We start from the raw sequence: 20,246 nt of genomic DNA on the forward strand, positions 1-20,246 counted from the left end.
GAATAATCCTGTAGGAAATGTGGAGCGCATTATTTCTTTAGTGATCTCTGCTTCCATGGAAACAATTTCTCAGCACAATTCTAAGTCTCATAAAAATAGGGCACTAGGTCTATGTAAAACAGCAAGACATTTCCAATTAAACAACCAGGATGCTTTTATCTAGGCCATTAAATACTTTGTCCGGTATCAAATATGATTGCAACGTCCACTGGGTGCTAACAACCAGCTCCCTCCTGTGCACCAGCTCGGTGGGGCTGGATGAAGTCACCCTGCACGCATCCCAACATCCCTCACCGCCTCAGCGAGGTCTGCAGCAACAGCACAGAGGGTTTCCTTCCCCCTGCAGACGCCGGGGTGCGCGGCTGAACCACCCCACACCTTTCGAGGTGCCTCGCCTTCCCCTACACAACACGATGGCCTCACAGCTCGGCAATGCCCAGCATACCAAACTACCACAGCAGGAACGAGTTCATCTGGCTCCTGCTGCTGGCAGCAGCAGAGGGAGAACCAACACACCTCAGTCAAACTTGGGTAAGGCACAGGGCTGTTTGACAGCCCATCTGATGACCATCTTCAGAATTCACTGGAGTTGCCCACGACCACAAACCCATTACCTTACGTCCTTCAGTGATCCTACAGCCAGCGTTCTCTCTGTGAAAACAGCATGGAAAGTACCGATCTACCATCCTGGCACCCCTGCCACAAAGCACCACTGGATAATTTTCTGGGGGAGACTAATGCAGAGGGTTTGCAAGAACAAACGACAGAAACAAATCTATCCCAAGGTACACCGCTACTGCCCATAAAATTGAATGACTAGCCAGAAGTTGACATGCACTAGTAAGAAAAGGTTTCCTCTAAGTGAACATTTTTTTTGGTATCAGCTGTAGCAAAGCTCCCTCCAGTGGTATCACACTTCGGTGGATCACTTGGTTATCAGCATGGACTTGGAAAAAATAAATACCAGCCCTGATGCTCAAGAGATAAGCAGCCATTACAAACAGGGAACGCATCTGTCAAGGTATCACATACACCATCTTTATCAGTAGACTCTTGTATACCATCAGTTAGGAATATCAAAGCAGCAGCCAAAAGGAAAAAGGTACCTAGTATCAATGGCAACAGCATTAACTTTTTTTGTTTGGCTGGTTTGGGCATTAGTTTTGTTTAGTTGGTTTTGGGGCTGGTTTGTTTGTTTTCCTCAACTGAATTGTTCTTGGAAAGTTAGTTATTTAAAAAAAAAAAAGGGGGGGACGGGACATATTGCCTCCCCTGGCAAACAAAGCACACATCCCTGTGAAGAAGCACTGCTGAGAACTGGGATAGCAAAAGTCAACTCAGCCAACAAATGCCCATAAAGGATATTTACCAGAAGTTACCTCTTAGGGGTTTCAGGTTTTTTTGTTTGTTTCTTGATTTTTTTAAACTGTTGACTCTTCTAGTTTAAACTGCATCATTCTACTTGCTACTCAACCATTTCCCATCTCGTGAGTAACAACTTGGCACAGTGTAACAGCTGGTCTTACATAAAGAAATAGCATATTAGTCCACAATAGGTACACTAAGACAAAGCTAGTGTGAAAGGAATAGCTGGATGGGCAGGGGGAAAGAGCTTTGCAATAAAAAAATTTAATGCTTTTATATGTGTTTAGTAGCAGAACCGGTAGTATTAGTAAAATCTCCTTACAAGCATGCAACTTCCAAACTCAATACTATTAACCACACAGTCAAAATAAATGCGGAAAAGTAGGTTAGTTATTTTTCTTACCGTGGCTCCTGCCAACAAAATTATTACTTAGCACGACAAACTTGGCATTTCCAATTCACATACGATATCGTGTGACAATAGTGGATCACGGTGGTACTGGCAGTTGTATTTCCTCCCACGCCACCCTGCTAATGAACTCTCAGAAAACCTGCAGTTTTCGTGTGCGTTTCAAAGGCTCGGTACTGCACCACGTCCTCTTGAGAAGGGACAAACCGCTTCAGAAGTATGCTTTACTCACAACTGCTCTGACGTAACACCACTGTTAAATCCAATTAATACAACTGTATTACTTTAACTCATTTTAATCATTAAACAGAGAAGCAGTCAGCATGTTGTTACCACTACTTGGGTAATGCTGACATCCATCCTTAAATGCTTGGAAATCAACCGTTGTGGACAACGAACATCATCTACTTCATATTGCGGTTACATGAGAGGTTCAGAAGTCTCTTCCTACAAATCAGAACTAATTACAGCTTTCAGTATATACATTTATACTGTGTGATTTCTCTAGAGAGTAACCTATGCAAAACTGCAAAAGAATACCTTACACTGCAGACCACTGCACACCTAAGTAGGGAAGGAATGCTTTCTCACCAGGAGTGTAGTTTGAACTAGAAATACACAAAGCCATGCAGTATTTTTAATCAGGAAGTCCCAAAGATGACACTTTAGAATATATGCAGACTGAGTCAACATGCCTTATATAGATGGGTACACCAAGTTTGTAAGTTATACATAGTAGTGGGTTCTAAAGCTGCGCACCAGCAGATCTGAACATAGAAGAGAGCGCAGAACATTCACCAATATTTTGAAGTCCACAGCTCTTGAATCTGCATTGGAAGAATCACCAAGTATCAAGGGCTCACGTTTTCATACAATGCGGTTCTGCACCTTCTACTTTGTAACAGAAAGAGATCAACATTTTATAAGGCATGACAAAGAAGTAATGTTAACTGCCTGTAAAGGAGTTTCCTCCTTGCGATCCAACTCTAAAATTTTTAAGTTTTTCAAACTCTTTATACAAATGAAAAGCTGAAGTTAAAAATGTAAACATATAAAACCTTAAAATTCCATTTATGTTATGTAGAACTAGATATATATACACACATAGTTTTTTTTAAAATAAGAACTGAGTTCATTGTTACCCCTCTAGATATAAACTCAAGGTCTTGCTTGCTTCATGTTTTCAAATATATTTTAGACCTGAGAAACTTTGCTCACAATATGTGTGTGTAATTAGTAATAACTGTGTACAAGTCAAGTTTCCTCATGATTTAGAAAGCAAAACTTAGAGCACATTTTTTCTATAAAGATTCACAGTGACAGAACTTGTGAAACATTTCCAAGTTGCAATCAAGAAACTTCTCAATCGAGATCAATCAGTTTATGACTAATTTATCTAAATATATACTTGTATGAAATTATAACTGAAGAACTGATACAAAACAGTAGGTTTTCTTACTGAACTGCACATTATAGAGAAAACTCTGAATATAAAAGTTGGTGGGGGTTTTTTCTTTAAGAAGACAAATACTTTTCTGCTGAGTGCACTCAGTTTGCCATCAATCAAAAGCTCTTGTTTCCACAGGAAACAGTGGCAATTAGTAGCGGACAAATCACAATGATCTGGCAGAACAACATAATACCTCCCCGTAGAATGGAAGATCAGAAAGACTGCAACCTGTAATAAGACAGGAGTTATCATTTCCACTGGAAACAAGCACAACCACTACTGAGAAGTCATGAAAACTTGCCAGCTTTTTCTCCACAATATAGAAGCAAGATGGCAAAGCACATGCCAAAAAGCTACTTGGCCATAGGGATCAATGGGGGGAAAAAGAAAGTTAAAAAAAAAAAAAAAAAAATCAGATGATGTATTACGCTACAACTGAATAAAACTTCAGACTGGATACCAGGAAAGTTTGAAATCAGTGAGCTACAAAATTTTCATTTCAGTTAAGTTTCTCTTTTGTGAATCCATTCAAACTTACAATCTCTAAAGCATTAAGGAACAAATTCATTCCGAGTTAGACATGTACCTGTAGATAAAAAAATAAGAGAAAATTCCCAAACTGAAAGACTTGAGATAAGACAAACTCTCCCTGAAGACTGAAGCACAGTATTCTTGACAGGTTGTCCTTCTTCCCAAACGGCAGACTGCTAGTCAAGCAATTAATTCTGTGGCACTCGTTCTTTACTAAATGTTAGTATTAAGCATTCCTCACACACATTAGTTTTTCAAAGGATGTTTAAACCGTAACAGTAAGACAACACTGGATTCTGTAACAGTTACTATTAAAATGGATAATAATTCTGAAAAAGTTGACATAATGGGGAAGAGGGGAAGAAAATGAAAAAGTAAAATCAAAATTCCATAATTTTGTTCTGTTAAAGCCATCACATTGACAATTCACTTGGACATTCATTCTCATTGTCTTCGGCATTATTCTTTTTCTCACTCTTGTACGTGGAAAGGAATAAGTTTTCTATCTGAGTCAAGAACTCTTCAGCAATGAAGCAGTTAGTTACCTTGCCCAAAGTCTTCCGCATGCACTCCAAAAGCTAGTCAAAAGAAAAGGAGATTTTTTTTAAAATTGTCATTTTCCCTGAGTTTATTTTTTTTCCCCTTCTAGCTGGTAAGTATTCCAAAGAGATATGTTTTTATTTATTTCAGATTAATGCTACAGAAAGTGTTCAACTGTACAACAGAAATTTTAGAAAGGAAGAATCACACAGGAACACATGGGTGATTTAAAACCAATTCTTTAAAAGCAATTCCACAATAGCTAAATTGAAGAGTATTCTACCAACTCAATTTTAGATTTAAGCTGTTTATAAGCAAAGTCATGTTGAAAGGAAAAAAAAAATTAAATGTGGGTAATCATTGTGTACGTGTTTTCTGTTTATGTCTTTGGGCAGATTTTCTGTCTTGTTTGTGCAATTAATGTTACAGCTGTAGTTATTTAGAACTTCATTGCAATGACTACACTGACTGGAAGATTCAAGTTCACACTTACGCATGACAAACATGGCACTACTTTACTGATCAAACAAAGGACAAGGAAGTCCAAGTCTGCTCTTGAAACACGTGCAGCTCTCAACACCAAAGGCACATAACATGCTGAGAAGTGATTAGTTTGCCATTTATTCTCCAAACTGAGGTTAAAACTTGGAATCTGCATGTAACCACTGTCCCCAACTCTCTCAAGTGAGCACCTTTATTTTCATTGTCTTTGTAAGTAAATAAGCTGCACCATAAAACTAATTTCTTCTGATTAGTTTACATCTCTGATTTGTGAAAATGTAACTTCAGGTGACTTCTGATAATATGAAACAGATATGTATTTAAAAAAACATTTAAAATTAAAAAAGCTAAAAGAAGAAAACTTACTTTCTGCAAACAAGTCAGGTCAGAATCTCTATGAAAAATTTTATCCATGGGGACACTGCTGTTGAAAGAAAAAACAATAGTAGTGCTGTAGAAAGCTGCCACACATCTTTATTGAAACAGCAATAATAAACAGGTAAAAATTCTAAACTGGCTATTTTTTATAACAGAAGTAGATGTATACCTGTGGCAGGATCTGTATTTTTCAATTATCCACCTTGTTTTTTCAAATACTAATTCCCACTGAGGCTCCTCCAACATCTGCTGTACTTCAAATTTGTAGGGCAGGCCTGTAATCAATTGAACATGATTAATCAGTGTTTCTAGTACACTCAACTCTTTTTCTTCTTCTTTTTTAGTTTTAGGTGCAATCCCTTTCTTCACCATAACTGTTCATAATTTATTGCTGACTGCAGAAGCTTGCAGTCCTGTTATTTGTCAATGTTAAGCAGGTTAAAGTAAAAGTACAATGTATTTTGGAATCCAAATTTAATTTTGGTGGGAGTAGGGAACAAACCTGTTCTCCTCCCTGCCCTTGCTAATTCCTCATGCCATAAGGAAGCACACAGAAATCTACAACATAACAGAAAAATGGCGAAACTAATAAGAGTTTTTATAACTCAGTACCACTTTTGTAGTCTGTCCGAGATCCATGTGGATATTCAGTGAATAAAAAAGGTTTTGTTTTTTTACGTATGAACTGGTTGATGAAGTGGCTGACTGTTGTTCTAGATTTCAGAGGAATTTTGCTCCTAAAGGAAGAAATTTTATTGCAGGTGGGGGAAGAGGAATTTAGCAAGTATTCTAAAAGAACACCAGAAAATTACTTGCAGAACACAATTCAGTTACCAAAAATCAAGGAGAAAGAAAGAGGCTGTAAATTTCAGTAAGTCATTTTAGAAAAAAAAAAAACCAAAACAACAACTAGACCTTAGAGTACATCAAAAGAAAGCAATAAATACAATTTGCTATTTGAACACATCTCAGATATGAAAAGTGTTCAGCACAGAATGCATTTCCAAGATTAAGAATTAATTTATAGAAATATTTTTTGGCTCATATGAAACACTAATTTTTGTTCATTTGCACAGTACTATAGTGCTACTGCCACAGTTTAACTTTTCCAAAGAGCTAGAGGAGATACCGTTTTGTAAAAAGTTGATTTCAGGAGATAAACATAAATATTAAGTCCTCTCAGACACAAAATGGATGCGACCAAAAAAAGGTCTAGGTATTTTAACTCCACGTCACCAGGGTGGGATGCATGGGAAATGAGGAGAAAATGAGGGTACTATCACTGTTGGGTAAACGGGAATTCCTGCACAGCTATGGCCACCACTTCACGTCCCCTAGGACTATGAAGCAAGGCTCCAGGCAGATGCTCTCCCTTGCTAACTTCCACAGGAGAAAACAGAGGGGAAACTGTTGGCTCACATGCCTCCGCTATTGCCTGGGCAAGAAAACTGGAAACCTTGGAGTTCGGATGCAAAATTCAGGACTTAAACAGGGGGAAGGAGGAGGAGAGAGAAGAGGCAGCTACCGTAACCATATGATGTTATCATGGGCATTATGATAACAAATTAATGTCAGGGAATGAGAAGATCTGCTCACCACTTGAAATACCATAAGTGTTACATGATATGTTCTTAACTATTCAAGAAAGGAAAACATCCCCTTTTCATGAAATGCCAATGACATTTTTAATCAAGAATTTGTTCTCTTAGGTGGGGATTCATGCCAGGACACCATTTCAAATTTCATATCTTGTGTTTGCCTGGACAGCTGCCGAGTTTGATCCTTTGACCTTCTGATGCTAAGTTACTCAAACAAGGATTTTTGGCCGCTACAGCAGCCAATGCTTTGCCCTTATACTTCTGTCTCCTCGATCAGAGGATCTGTTCAGAATTTTGTAATGCAGCAAAGTCTAAGTAATACATGCGCAGCAGTTTCTCAGATATTCATATGGATACTGCATGTAAATAACAGCAAGTCTTGTCCCAACCCTTTAATTTCTTTCATGGGTTGTGGGAAATACTAATACAGAAAAACAATCTTCTGTCTACTTATATTTGTATATTCTTGTCATGACAGCATGGACTACTTGCAGGACTACCCTTGAAGTGAAATTCCTGGGTTTGTACAGCACGAGTTACCAACGTAAATATATAAATACCTATTTCTCAAGTTCAGGAAGAGACAACATTTTTCCCCTTAGTATCCAAAAGAGAAAGAAAAATTAAAACAATGGATAAAAAAATCAGTACTTACGGTAGGAACCATCAGAACTGATCTCATCGCTAATTACCAGACAAGTAATCTGAGAATACGGGAGAGGATTATTTCGGTTGTAAGGACTTATGATCATTCCAATGAACATGGCACCACCCCTGGAGAAGTAACTCTAAAAAACCAAAAACACAGAAAAAACACACATACAAGAAATACAGCCTTTTTCAGAACAGCATTTTGAAATTAACAAAACAGAATTTATGTCAATTTACAAATGAGCTGATTTTAAGACACGTTAGAGCAATAATGTATATTAACATTGTTAAATACTGGGGAGGCTTCAGGGTTGTTGGTTTTTTTGCTATTTATTTATTTTTAAGGTACAGACCAGCAAATACCTGGTATTTAGCTTGAGTGTCAATATCTCGTATTGAGGGGTTGGGGTCAAAGGCCGGGTGGGAATGGTACCATCCGATAACACTGTATCCTCTGGCAGCCAGCGTTTCCGAGGCCTGTGTTTGAGATACTGGATCCATCTCGCACTGCAGTCCTGTACTGAGACTATTGCACGGCTCTGCTGCACAGACCTGTTAAAAAAGTCTCCAGATGGATAAATGCAAGAAATCTCCATCAGTTAAATAAAATTTAAAGAATTTTAAGAGTCATATCTCAGATCTTCCTTACGATAGTGCCGACAGGCCAACACTTGAAAATAAGCATAACTCTAACATTTCAAGACTACAATAATTAACTTCAACTTCAATATATTAAAGTAGTTGCCCTTCAGAAATAACATTTACATCTATTCAAATCATAATATATTATCATAACAGTTTTAATACTTCAGAGAAGTATTTTAGAGAAATCTAAAAAGACAAACACTTACTTCTACAATTTTATCAGCTTCAGAGTATCTTCCACCTAGCAACCCGATCACTTCTGCCATAGACACATGAGAGTGCTAAAATGATATTAAACAATTATTAAAGTCCAACTTGTACAATTTCTCCTAGTTTTGAGCTGCACATGACAGAATACATTGGCTAAACAGCTAGAAGCCAATAACTTCTCAATGACATTCAGAAGGAAAACTTAGGACAGCTAAAGATGCTCCAATACTTGGTGTTTCAATTTAAAGCAAACAGAAAAGATTATGTTTGCTTATTATATACGGGTATGTATATAGTGCATTTGTATACCACCTCTGTACGTGAAGCTATGCTAGCTTCAAAAGGTGATGCCTATGCACAAATTTTGGTACAACCTATTGTTACTAAAAAAAAACAACTAACCAACCACAGATTGCTTTATAAACTCAAAAATCAATTCCCAAACTAGTAGAAAATGAACCCGTATGATTTCAAAATGACAGTCTATTTTAGGAAGTAGCTTTAAGCAAATTATACTTAAAGTATGATGGAGAGTAGTAAGTAGCAATGCTCTTATTAGTTCTTCTAGAAGGTAAATGGTTGTATGCTAAGCACAAAATGAAAAAACATTAATCTTAAGGGGTTTTATTTAATACTAGATTCTCACTTCTAGGTGTGAATGGAAGGAAGCACTGTATTTCTCAAGCTTCTTATGTTGCCCATTTAAAAAAAAAACACAACGCAACATACACATCATAGCTTTTTGAAAGATAAAACTTAGTCCTCACCAAATCCATTATTAAAAGTGCTTCGGAAGACACTTTCACCTGAAAAGGTTCCTGAAATGATAAACACAATAATGAGCATAAGAAAAGTAAAGTAAGTAATAAAGAGTTCTTGATTATTCGCTCGTAGGTACATACCTGTTTTTCTTCAGTGAATAAACAGCACGGTATCAGCTGAAAGGGATCAAAGGAACTATAAAATGAAAGAAAATTTCTCTAAAGATGTAGGACAGTCAGGAAACTTCTCAAGTTTCCCACTGTCTCCTTGGCAGAGGAGAAATAATCTTGTTTTCTTGACTGGATTTTCTCATCTCACACTAGGGTGACTTCCACCAAGTACAAACTTCACTACCCACACCTGTGACTTTCAATACAAAACATTTGAAACACATACATGTTCTTTCAGACCATAATACATATTAGTGATTTGCAGCGTTCCAGCCTGACACTACACAAGACACCCATTTCATTCCTAGAAGATCTATGTTTGAATATGATGTACATCAAAGAATACCTTTTTATTTGTCTTGAACCTTTAGAAGATTTTGCAGGTTTCAGTTTTTCTTCCTCTCTTCTTCTTGCTAATTCTTCAGCAGACAGATGCTAAAAAAATTTAAAAATAATTAAATCAATCTTAATGTCTTAAGTGCTGTTTCAGTAGTGATTCCAAAACCAGCCCAGGATAAATTTGTGACATCAATGTCCTCTTGATATGCTACCAATTTGTATGCATTACAGGACTACGCAGGACAGAGGGCATCACCCATAGCAGAATCAAGCAGTGTGAAAGTAATGACGATCATAGATGTAGTCCACCAGATGCCTGATGAGAGAATTCTTACATTCTCCAAGCCAATCAAATTCAGTAAAATCACAGCCCATAGCACAAATCATGCATAAATGCAAGTGGGATAACTAAGGAGAAAAATGTGCCATTTCAGTCTGTGGCGAGCATTTATCATGACACCTCTTTAGAGACTAGTGTTCTCAAACTTTATTTCCATCCAAATATGTCTTTTGCAGAAAGTGTTGGAATTATTAACCACAGTTACTCAAAAATAGGTATGGCATTATAACATTATGGAAGTAATTGTTATAGATACTCATTACTGAAGGTTGCAAATTTAAGTGGTTTTCTATACAAGAAAAATGTGGTGTTTACAGTTCTTCACTTTTTGTATAATTTGAAATTGTAGGAATGGACAAGTAGATATTTTCTTTCCAAGTCTTCTATAAAATATTCAAACTTGTAAGAATTTTTCTAAGCACTTCATAAACCACAGTATTTCTGAGGATACTGCTAGTAGCAGAATTAATATTAGGAACTCGTATCACCTGGATTATAAGCACAAAGAAACTGTATAGGATGGAAAAAACAACATTTAAATCTTAATTCTCCTATCCCCTAGCGTTAGCTTTAGTAAGGCAGTTAACTGAAAACAAAGGGTCATGAAATCTCCTACAAGACAAGGCAAAGAGCTTTAGAGGCATAAAAGAGTGTAGGGCGATACATGCTCACAACATGAACACCTTTGTAAACACCAAAGTACAGCTGTATCAAGATGTAACAGCTGCTACATTATTTTCAAATTACTGTTTCCACAAAGAGAGGTTAAGTACCTATTACACAACTGTTTTCCTTGTATATTTGATGCAACACCACCTGCTAGCAATTAGCAAGAATTAATTCTTTAAGGAACATTTAAAACACAGAAGGGTTACCTCAAATGTCTGTCCTTCCAAATCCTTTGCATCACACCAGTTTCCCCAGGGGTCTCGCACTCGCCGTCTTCTCGTACGCTGCAGCAAGCAAATCAACGTGAGTCAAGGATCTCATTCCTGAATAAACTGCATTTACTTCATTTAATCAACCATCAGAAGATTGTCCAAAAGGTTACTGCCACATGAATGTTACTAACGCTATGACATATTTCCAGGAAAGAAAGAACACCCTGAAGATCTGTAGAATTAAGTAGTTCACAACGTGTCCTGAAACATCATCAGTTAAGTTTTCAGATGTTAAGGCTGTAAAGCCTAACACCTGCTTGATATTCCATGGATCATCGACATCTCTGACAGCAACAGTGCGTTATTATCCAGCTCTGAATTACAGCTCAGACAATACAAAAAGCTGTAAAACCAGTATGTTTACATCTAGTGTATGCTGCAGTTCTTTATATTTCAATTTATTATTTTTTTTTAGTAGGATTGAGTTAGTTTTCCTCTCATCAATGGATTTATTTTGCTGTGAAGTACTTAAAAAAATGCTACATGAAATGTGAATATGAAAATTAAATCTGGTAAGCCTTGGTCATTCATGTAGTTATATAAATGAGTTGCTACTGTACTTAATTACGTGCATAAGGCTCTCACAGTAAGCCATATCATATACCTACTAAACAGTTAAAATGCAAGCAACTTAGTCACACACTACCAATACACTCCACTATTTTCTGGCTAATAAATTATGGAGAGGTGGAGAGGAAGGGGTTAGGGCTGCAGCAAAAAGACTGAAACAATCATAGTTAAGTACCTGAACAGGAATCAAACGTGCAAGATAGCAGAAGTTAAGGCAGACACCTGTCAGACAGTGGAACTCGTACTTAGACTGATGCTCAAATTACAGGGCTTTCTAATGAAACTGCAAACTGAATGAGAGGAGAAGTTTCCTGAAATGCCCTAGCTTGAAAATGAAAATTGAAAAGACCTTCTCCATGCCAAATGTTTTTTGCCACTCCCACCTCCCTCACCAAAACATACCATGGATTGCAAGCGCTGAGCAAGCTGGTACGCTTCCACTGTGTCTTTGCCTTCTTTGGATCGTGTTTTATCAGCTGGTTGGGGTCGGTTATAGACAGCCTGTTCTACAGGATAGAGAAAACAGATACACTGTACTTCACTGAAGTATGAAGCCACTTAAGCAACAACAAAAAACCCCACAGTGAAAAGACATCTCTCGGTGATCATATTACTGACTGATTACATAGCCCTCTCCCACTACCACAGCATTTTTAAGTCAGGAAAACCTCCTTCCTTACTGTTAATTTATTTTTAATAACCTTTACTTCAGACAAAATGTATTTGCAGGACATTCGTCCTCTCCTAGGTGACTGTCATTCAGCTTTCGACCAAAATCAATCTAGAGACTCTAAAACATTAAATTCTAGGTGCATGTATATATACTTTTAACATGTCCCCTAATTCTAACATTTGAATCTTGTAAAAACTAGCCCTGAGGACGAAGACATTGTTTTTTATTCAGGACACAGTTATAATTCAGCATGGGAAAAGAAACAGTAACTTGAATTCTGTCTTACACGGAAGGAGGGCAGAATTTCAGATACAGCAGGTATCAGGGGGAAAATATCCAACACTGGACACACAGAAAAGCACAAACCAAACAAATCACCCCACCAGCTGGTGTGCAGTAAACATGAGGGAGGCAGGGAGGAAGGAAAGAAAGAAGAGGTCTTGTGTAAAACCAAAAATCCATAATCATAGAATCATAGAACTGTTTGGGTTGCAAGAGAGCTTAAAGATCATCTTGTTCCCACCCCCCTGCCATGGGCAGAGACACCTTCCACCAGACCAAGTTGCTCAAAGCCCGATCCAGCCTGGTCTTGAACACTTCCAGGGATAATCCTGTAAGCAGGTTACAAACTCCTCTAGATTTTCAAAGGTCATGAGAGACAATCTGCTCAGAAGGTCCTTCCGAGTAAGGATTATTGTGCATCCTTCTGTGTGAGCAGTACACTCTAACATTAAGTAGTCCTTCAACATTAATACCAAAATAAGCTACAGCCATATAGGTTGGAACATGACTGTACTAAACACGGTCCAAAGAAAGATTCACTTCTACAGAACTGAAATGTAACAACAATTACTATTAAGAGTACAGAGAAGTTGGAAGATTATGCCCACAGATGCTTGATTCCAATTAAGTGCAGTCATTCACACCTCAATGAAGTGAACTTATGACTTTTCTTTTAAAGACACATCTACTAATCTTGTTCAGCCTCCACATAAAAACATTCATTTTAATTAAAAAAAAGCTGACAGTCAACAATAGATATGTTCAGCACGTACGGATTAGAATTTAGGTTCTGAATTGATTCCAATAAAAATATCTTTACCACAGCCAAAGTTAATCGCTCCTATTAATTCCAAGTATGTGTGGATCCGTCCGATACAGTTAACATCACCGCAGTTCTTCAAGCCTGGACGTACTGAGGTCTTATTCAGGTATTTGGGTTTACATCTCTCCCTAAAATAAAGTATAGCACATTATCAAATAGTAAAACAAATCATGGGAAGAGGAAGGAACTGTGTGACTTAAGCTGAGGTTAAGATGAGCCACTGAAGTGGTTTTTTTTTCCCGTCCACGATGCACACACAACACACCGTTATCCAGGGCAATCACAGCAAAAATATAAACTTCACAAAACACACATACAATTTATTTTAGGGTTGTTCATACACATTCATACTTATGCAGAGTGAAACTTAGGTTCCATGCATTACAACAAACTCTTCTACACAACTGGTGCCAGGAAGCAATGAATTACTCAGAAGAACTACGATACTGTTAAACTGATACAAGAATGTCTGCATTAGATTACCCTAAATAGCTCCTATAATCATAGGCTTCCTTGGTGTAATAAATAAGCCTGTTTTCACTCTCTGTGTGCTTATTACTTGCTTTTAAACTGATATTGAATTGTTTCAGTTCAACACTTCTCTGGTACAGAATTGCAGAGTTTCTTTGCAACTAGAATAAGCTGTCAATACACAAGACAACTGAATGAGAAGAGAGTTAAACTCAGCAGTTCTTTCTACTTAAAAGCAAGCTAACCAACCACAAGCAGCACACAAAACGAAACTGTTAACACAACAAACTGTATATTGAGCCTGCTACCACAAATCCCTAAGGTTCCTTAAGCTGATTCTTTGGAGACGGAATATAAAATACTCAAATGTACAAGCACGACTCCAAATCGATTCTTAATTCAAAGTATTTTTTTGGTCAACATTATTTGCTCTAGCACAGACTATTTCTTCTAGCTGCCCTTCTGTACAGGCAGTACTAGACCTCATTACAGAATTAATTTAATCAGTTATTTTGAGGAACCATTTATTAAAACCATATATGCCTTTTTATATCTAGGATGACAAAAATTAGAAGAAAATAACGTAACCAAAATGGATGCAGCTTGTTCTGATATAGGACACTCATTTTCATAGTGCTTCCAAGTATTTTCATTGCTTAGGTTCAAGAATACTAGAAAAAAAAAAAAAGGGAAGATGCAAAAGAAGCATTTATAGTCAGTGCTGTTCACTGATATCTTTATAATGCCACCATAAAATTAATTTTACTCTTTCAGAAGTAAGCTATTAGTCCTCAGTAGCATTTTAACTACAATAAAGCAAGCCATGAGTCATCTTAATCACTTATTTCAGTAAATGAAATTAATGCACCTTACCATTGATCCAAAATATAATTCCTAATTTTCAAATAACGCTCTGGTGTTTTGGCCTGGCGCCCTTCAAAAAATTCAGGAATAGCTTGCTTTTCTTCTTCCAGAATAATGCTTCTGTCAACCTCCACTTCTTGATCAGGCGGCTTAAGCTCCTCTGCTTCTTCTTGATGATCTTCATCCACTTGGCAGGGAGAAGGAAAAAGCAATCCATTATCAGCCAGGTCCCTCTGTTCCTCATTAATCTCCTGATGAGTCAGTTGTCTAGTACCATGAGATGTTACTAGTCTGCCTTGTTCAGCTTTCTCAATGAAATTATGGTATTGCTGGTAATCTAAGTTCACAGATTTATCACCATTCAGGTGCTGAGAACATGTTGCTGCAACACCTGGAAATACTAATGCATCCACTGTATCTTGCTTGGTATGTTGAGGATCTTCTTTAGGTAAAGGAATCGCAGAACTGTGTCCAACAGATGAAAAACCATGTTCCATTCCTTTCGTTTCTTCAACCGGACTTTTTGAAATAACAGATAATTCAGATTTTCCAGTTTCTTGCTGGAAGGTAGGTGAAAGTAGTTCATCCATGTCATCAGTTATGTCTACTTCTTCATCATCTGACAGCTTTTCAATTTTCACTGCATTCAGATTGGGGTCTGCACGGCCTCTCAAGTTTCCAGATGACCACGTTTCTACCCTTATCCCATCTTCAATGGGAAGACTGCTCCCACACTGACTTTGCTCTTCTTTTTCAGAATCACCATTTTTTGCCTTAGGAAAATATAAAACACTTTTAGGAGGGAAAAACAAAACAATCCCTTCTGCCTTCCAAATAGTCAGAGCTATTTTCCTTGAACAGCAGACATTCCAAAGTGTTTCTTCCTCATCTTACCCTTTTAGTACATTTTAATCCATTGCAATTGACTTTTACGCAGCATTATAGGTATACTTCTAGCCCAAGTGTAAATTAACGTGTATTTCCATTTAAAAAAACTAGACAGTAGTAATTTCTTCTTAAATGCCCCCAAAGTCTCAAATTAGGCTAAAGCCAAGACTACAACACACAGTTGAAACGGCTGTATAGTGGAAAACAAACATTTTCAGACTAACAACCAACAGTATAAGAGACTACAATTATACTACATTTACTGTTTAGTTATACTAGCAATAAAAATACTGAAGTTATTCCAGGAATTTGAAATCAGGTCTCACTTCATATTTAAATCTGCAAATAAGCATATTCCACTTTTCTGAATATGGGAACAACTAGAGTACGTACTTTAACAGCAGCACCCTGAAAAGACAGACTAAAATCAAGCTACATGTACAACAGCATATTTGTCAAACAGCCTTTCTGCTAACTACAGAGATACTCTGTTTACCTTGTTCTTAAAATACTGCCGAGCATAGCTCTTTACTTGTAGAACAGTACGACTTCCAACCAACTTGGCAATTTTTGTCCACCGGCGGCCAAATTTCACCTAGTACAACAAACAGCAGAGCAAACCCACGGTCAATAACCTCGCTGTTCATATTCTACCAAGAAGAAAATTGCATCCAATGGTAAGAATTATTGCTATTCTTCTTAACTAGAGGATCTTCGTCAACCAATTCAGGCACACTGTAAATAATGTTGCCTACTAACCCAAGGAATCCTACGGAAACGAATTTGTACTTGGCGACACAAACCCTGTTACATTTGGCGCTCTACAACCATATAAGCTCTAAAGACCTTACAACAATTAAAGGATTTTACTTTATTAGCTCATTTGCCTTAACAACACACTACGCTTCCTGTAGTTAACTACAGCATTATGACTGTACAATTCATAGAGCTGTATATTTGAAGTATTTCATGACCTCAAATTGTAATCAGCCTCACATGAACAAAATCTGGTAAACAAAACCATTTTGGAGGATGCATCAATATAAATTTGATTTATCATTACACTGTTAGTAGACGGTAATTATTTTTAACACATTAGAAGTACAAAAGCAGAAACAGATAAATATAACATGCTTATTTATAGTCATTATTATTCTGTTATTTAAAATAAACTAATTACTTCTATTCAAAATATTACATATATAAACAAACTTACCAGTCCTTGTTCAAACAGTTCTTTTTCTTCTGATGTCCACTTTAATGAGTAGCTAGCTGATTTTGTAGGTGATCGCACCCTAGGAAAATAGGAAGCAGAAGTTAGTGCTTTCTTAAAAATATATATGTTCTCAAATCCCAGTAACTGAAGGCAACTTCTGACAGGAGGACTACTCCCCATCTTCAGTAAAACTGAAGGTATTGTTTGAAACAAGAATGCAACCGATAAATAAAATATTGAGAATCATGTCAGCTTTTCCATCACAGAGGAAGATTCAAGGCAGCACAATATTCATCAGTAACTAACAGTACAGGAATACAGAGAAGCAGCAAACAGAAAAGTTCAGGCAAGAAAGCCAACTAGAATTAACAAGGATTTTTTTCCTAAGGACCACTGTGCTACAAAAACCAAACTAGCTTACTACAGGCCTATTATTACACACAACAATACTTCTTTGCATTAAAAGGTCTCTTAAATAATTTTGTACAGCCAAAAAAAAGGAACTAAGGACCTGTAACTTGGTTTTGGTTTTCTTTTTAAATAATGTCTGGTAACTTAGCAAAAATCAGACACCAAACTTAAAAATATAACTCAATCATTAAAATGTACGTACATGACTTTTCCAGTTTTCTTATGTGGGCTGCAAATAAAAAACAAAGTGAAAACAAAAATTAATAATTGTGATGCTGTGGCATATCTCAGCAAATAACCTTATTTTGGAAGGACTTTTCATTTCTTCTCGTCCAACTGAGAATTTTTCCCAGCTTACCTTTTCATAGTTCTTTTCTCCGCTTCCTTGTGATTGAGCCATATTTTTTCAGAAAGTGATTTATTAGATAAATAATATCTGAAATAGTTACTAAGTAAGTTTTCAAAGCATCAGAGATTTTTGTACACATGAGAATTCTAATAATCATATAAATTACAGTGGTTCATAATTATTCAGCTGTAGAAACAAACACTGCACTGCTTTCAAAACTGAAATGCACAATTTCACACACTCCTACTAGTTTAATGCATAAGGAAGTGACATTTGACTTCTGAAACCCCACGCTCACTTTACTTGCAGCAAACTAGCTATTCTGTTTCTACAACAGCATTTTTGTTCTGACTTAGAAAACATACTAAAGTAATTTTCATTGTACTGATACCTTCTCTATTTCCAAATTAAGCCTCAATAATTCATTCTATTTGGAAAACTTTAATTGCTTTATTTTCTTGTTCTTCTATTACTGTATATTACTACAGTCAATTAGATGAAAACAAATTAGCCCACAATTACTATTGCTATAATCTACCCAGTCTGTGAGGTCAACTTATGCCAGAAACGCTACTACTGGTAGGACTATTTAAGCCAACACTGCTTAAAAAGAGAGAAAAAGAAAAAAAAAAAAAACCATCAGCTGTTCCTTCCTGTTTTCATCTTGCATGCTGGCAGAAGTATGAATGCAGCCAGACAAAATCAGACAGTAAACCAATCCAAGTGAAAAACAATTCAGCAAAAAGAACTAGCTATTTTTAGCCAGATCAGCTGTTTGATCTGGTTCACTATGAAGTCACACAAACGGCTGCATCAGGACAATGCTGGAGGTGGCACTGAACAAGCAGCTGAAGTAGGGACAAATATTGCTATTTTTGATGCCAGCGCCAGCTTAAATCTGACAAGCTTACAAGTAATTTTCTGAAGAATCAGAAGCATCAGAGGAAGCTGCAGGTAGCTAGATGATTAATTCAGGGGTCCTCCTTGATTTCTGCAATCTACCTACAAGATGACAGTGCTTCAGTCACCTTAACAAGAAAAGATTTGTCCAGTTCCTTTGGAAACAGGAAGTTTTCTATTATTCTACAGGACAACATATAAGCAAATCAGCAAAAGGATACTCTTCTTCCAACAACATTTTCTCAATGGCAGCCCTGTTTTCTTCGCTAATGCTGCTGTCCAACGTCCATGGCTGCAAACAATACAAGTATGTTTTAATATTTCAATTCTGTCACGCTGTGACTTGAATGTTAAGAATCAATATATAATAGTTTCTAAAAGTAAGCAAAAAGCACTGGTTAAAAACCTAAAAGAGCATGTACATAGAGGGAAGAGAATTGAGAAAACAGAAGTTCTGATAACCTTGCTAGAAGTACCATTCATGTAAAAAATACTTACAAGACTGTTGTCAGTTCTCCAAGATGAATCAAGATAGTGATCCTGCAGCAAGCTTGAAGCTGTGTTTTCATGATCTCTGAAAAAGATTCAAGTGTTTGAAACAACACAAACATTCAAACAAAACAAATGCTGTCAAAGTTAAGATAATGGTGTCGTAAATAACAAAAGCATTAACAGATGACAGAATTAGATACTAAAACTAAAATCATATGTTGCAGACTATGATATAATGTTACTCTCTTATAATATTCCATTAGACATAGCATAAATCCCCCTCAGTAAGTGATCTTTTTTAGTAATCTCAGTAGCAACTCCTCATCTATCTCGCTGCGGACTGTATGAGATACCAGTGAAACCCTGAACAGTAAAACAACTGAAAGCAGGAGAGAACATGTAAAATATACACAAATGAAAGAAGTCGGAATTTTACAGTCAAATGAAGAACTGTATTTTTAATATTAAATGTGTCACTGAGTCGTATTACCTCTACTTAACATTTCTACATCTTTCCCCCAATATGGTAAAAACACCCTCTTGTTAAAGACAAACCTGTTTTCTTCCCGAGGAAAGCTTATACTTACACAAGGTTTAATAGAATCCTATCATACAGGGTTGTTAGTGCTCTTACAGACTTCCTCCAGATTATGCTTGATCTTTTCTGTAAATAACTATTTATTACTTTCAGAAATCTGTCACTGATTAACATCATTTATCAACTTTTTCTACTTTAACGCTGCATAAAATCTCCTTAGTAATTCACGTAATTACTTGTTTTCAAAAATCTTTGCTTCCAGAATGTTCGAACTTTTCTAAAGACTAATTAGCCCTATATCCCCTGCAATGCTACTACATTAAATTGACCTACTACTCTAAACTGCTTTGTGCCAGCAGTTTGAACATCTCATTGTAGGTAAGTATAAATCCCCAGGTACAGCCAGGAACCAATTCAACTCCCGCTTCTTTAGGAGCATATCAAGAAATGGGTCAGATCAATAGTCCCCTTAGCCCAGTATTCTGTCTACAGCTGTGGCAGGTGCTATTCTAGGACAAGATGTGAGTCCGGCCACTGTCTCCGGTACAATCCTCTCATACTCTCCCGGCATCTGCAACTGCTAGACTTGTAGTATTACAACTGCTGCCCGTTCTCTTCAGCATCTGTTTGCAGATCCCTCATCCGCGAATTTGTTGAATCAGTTTTCTGAACCTACCTGCCTCCATAAGTTCACTACCAGTTATGCAACACAGCAGTCTCTCTCTACGCCTCTTAAAGGAGACTCCTAGCAGTTTCACCAAGTGTCTCTATTTCACGTATTGCTGGATCCGATGGCATTAGTTCTGCACTCACCTCCCTTCAATAATTTCATAGGCCCCGTTCGCAGTGTCCTGCCCGACGATGCTCAACACTGGCGCTTCCTCCCCCACCACGGGCCCTCAATGAGACTCCAAGGTCTCTCCCCTGAGGCGCCGGGCG

General features: G+C 37.1%; 1 protein-coding gene across 1 annotated transcript; it reads right to left on the bottom strand.

Moving 5' to 3' along the window:
* Positions 1–4,168: 4,168 nt before the first annotated feature.
* MYSM1 (Myb-like, SWIRM and MPN domains 1) lies at positions 4,169–19,949 on the bottom strand. The gene is made up of 20 exons (XM_009700916.1): positions 19,906–19,949; positions 18,776–18,851; positions 18,499–18,569; positions 17,387–17,464; positions 17,231–17,257; positions 16,618–16,696; positions 15,898–15,996; positions 14,523–15,286; positions 13,176–13,306; positions 11,803–11,906; positions 10,765–10,842; positions 9,557–9,645; positions 9,181–9,235; positions 9,046–9,096; positions 8,275–8,349; positions 7,787–7,975; positions 7,428–7,560; positions 5,344–5,449; positions 5,163–5,220; positions 4,169–4,333 (listed from the first exon to the last, which is right to left on the bottom strand). Exons 1-20 carry the CDS (start codon positions 19,947–19,949, stop codon positions 4,169–4,171), a joined length of 2,472 nt encoding a protein of 823 aa, XP_009699218.1.
* Positions 19,950–20,246: the final 297 nt, after the last annotated feature.

The sequence above is a fragment of the Cariama cristata genome, unplaced genomic scaffold (assembly GCF_000690535.1).
Source record: "Cariama cristata isolate BGI_N322 unplaced genomic scaffold, ASM69053v1 scaffold7550, whole genome shotgun sequence".
Taxonomy (NCBI): domain Eukaryota; kingdom Metazoa; phylum Chordata; class Aves; order Cariamiformes; family Cariamidae; genus Cariama; species Cariama cristata.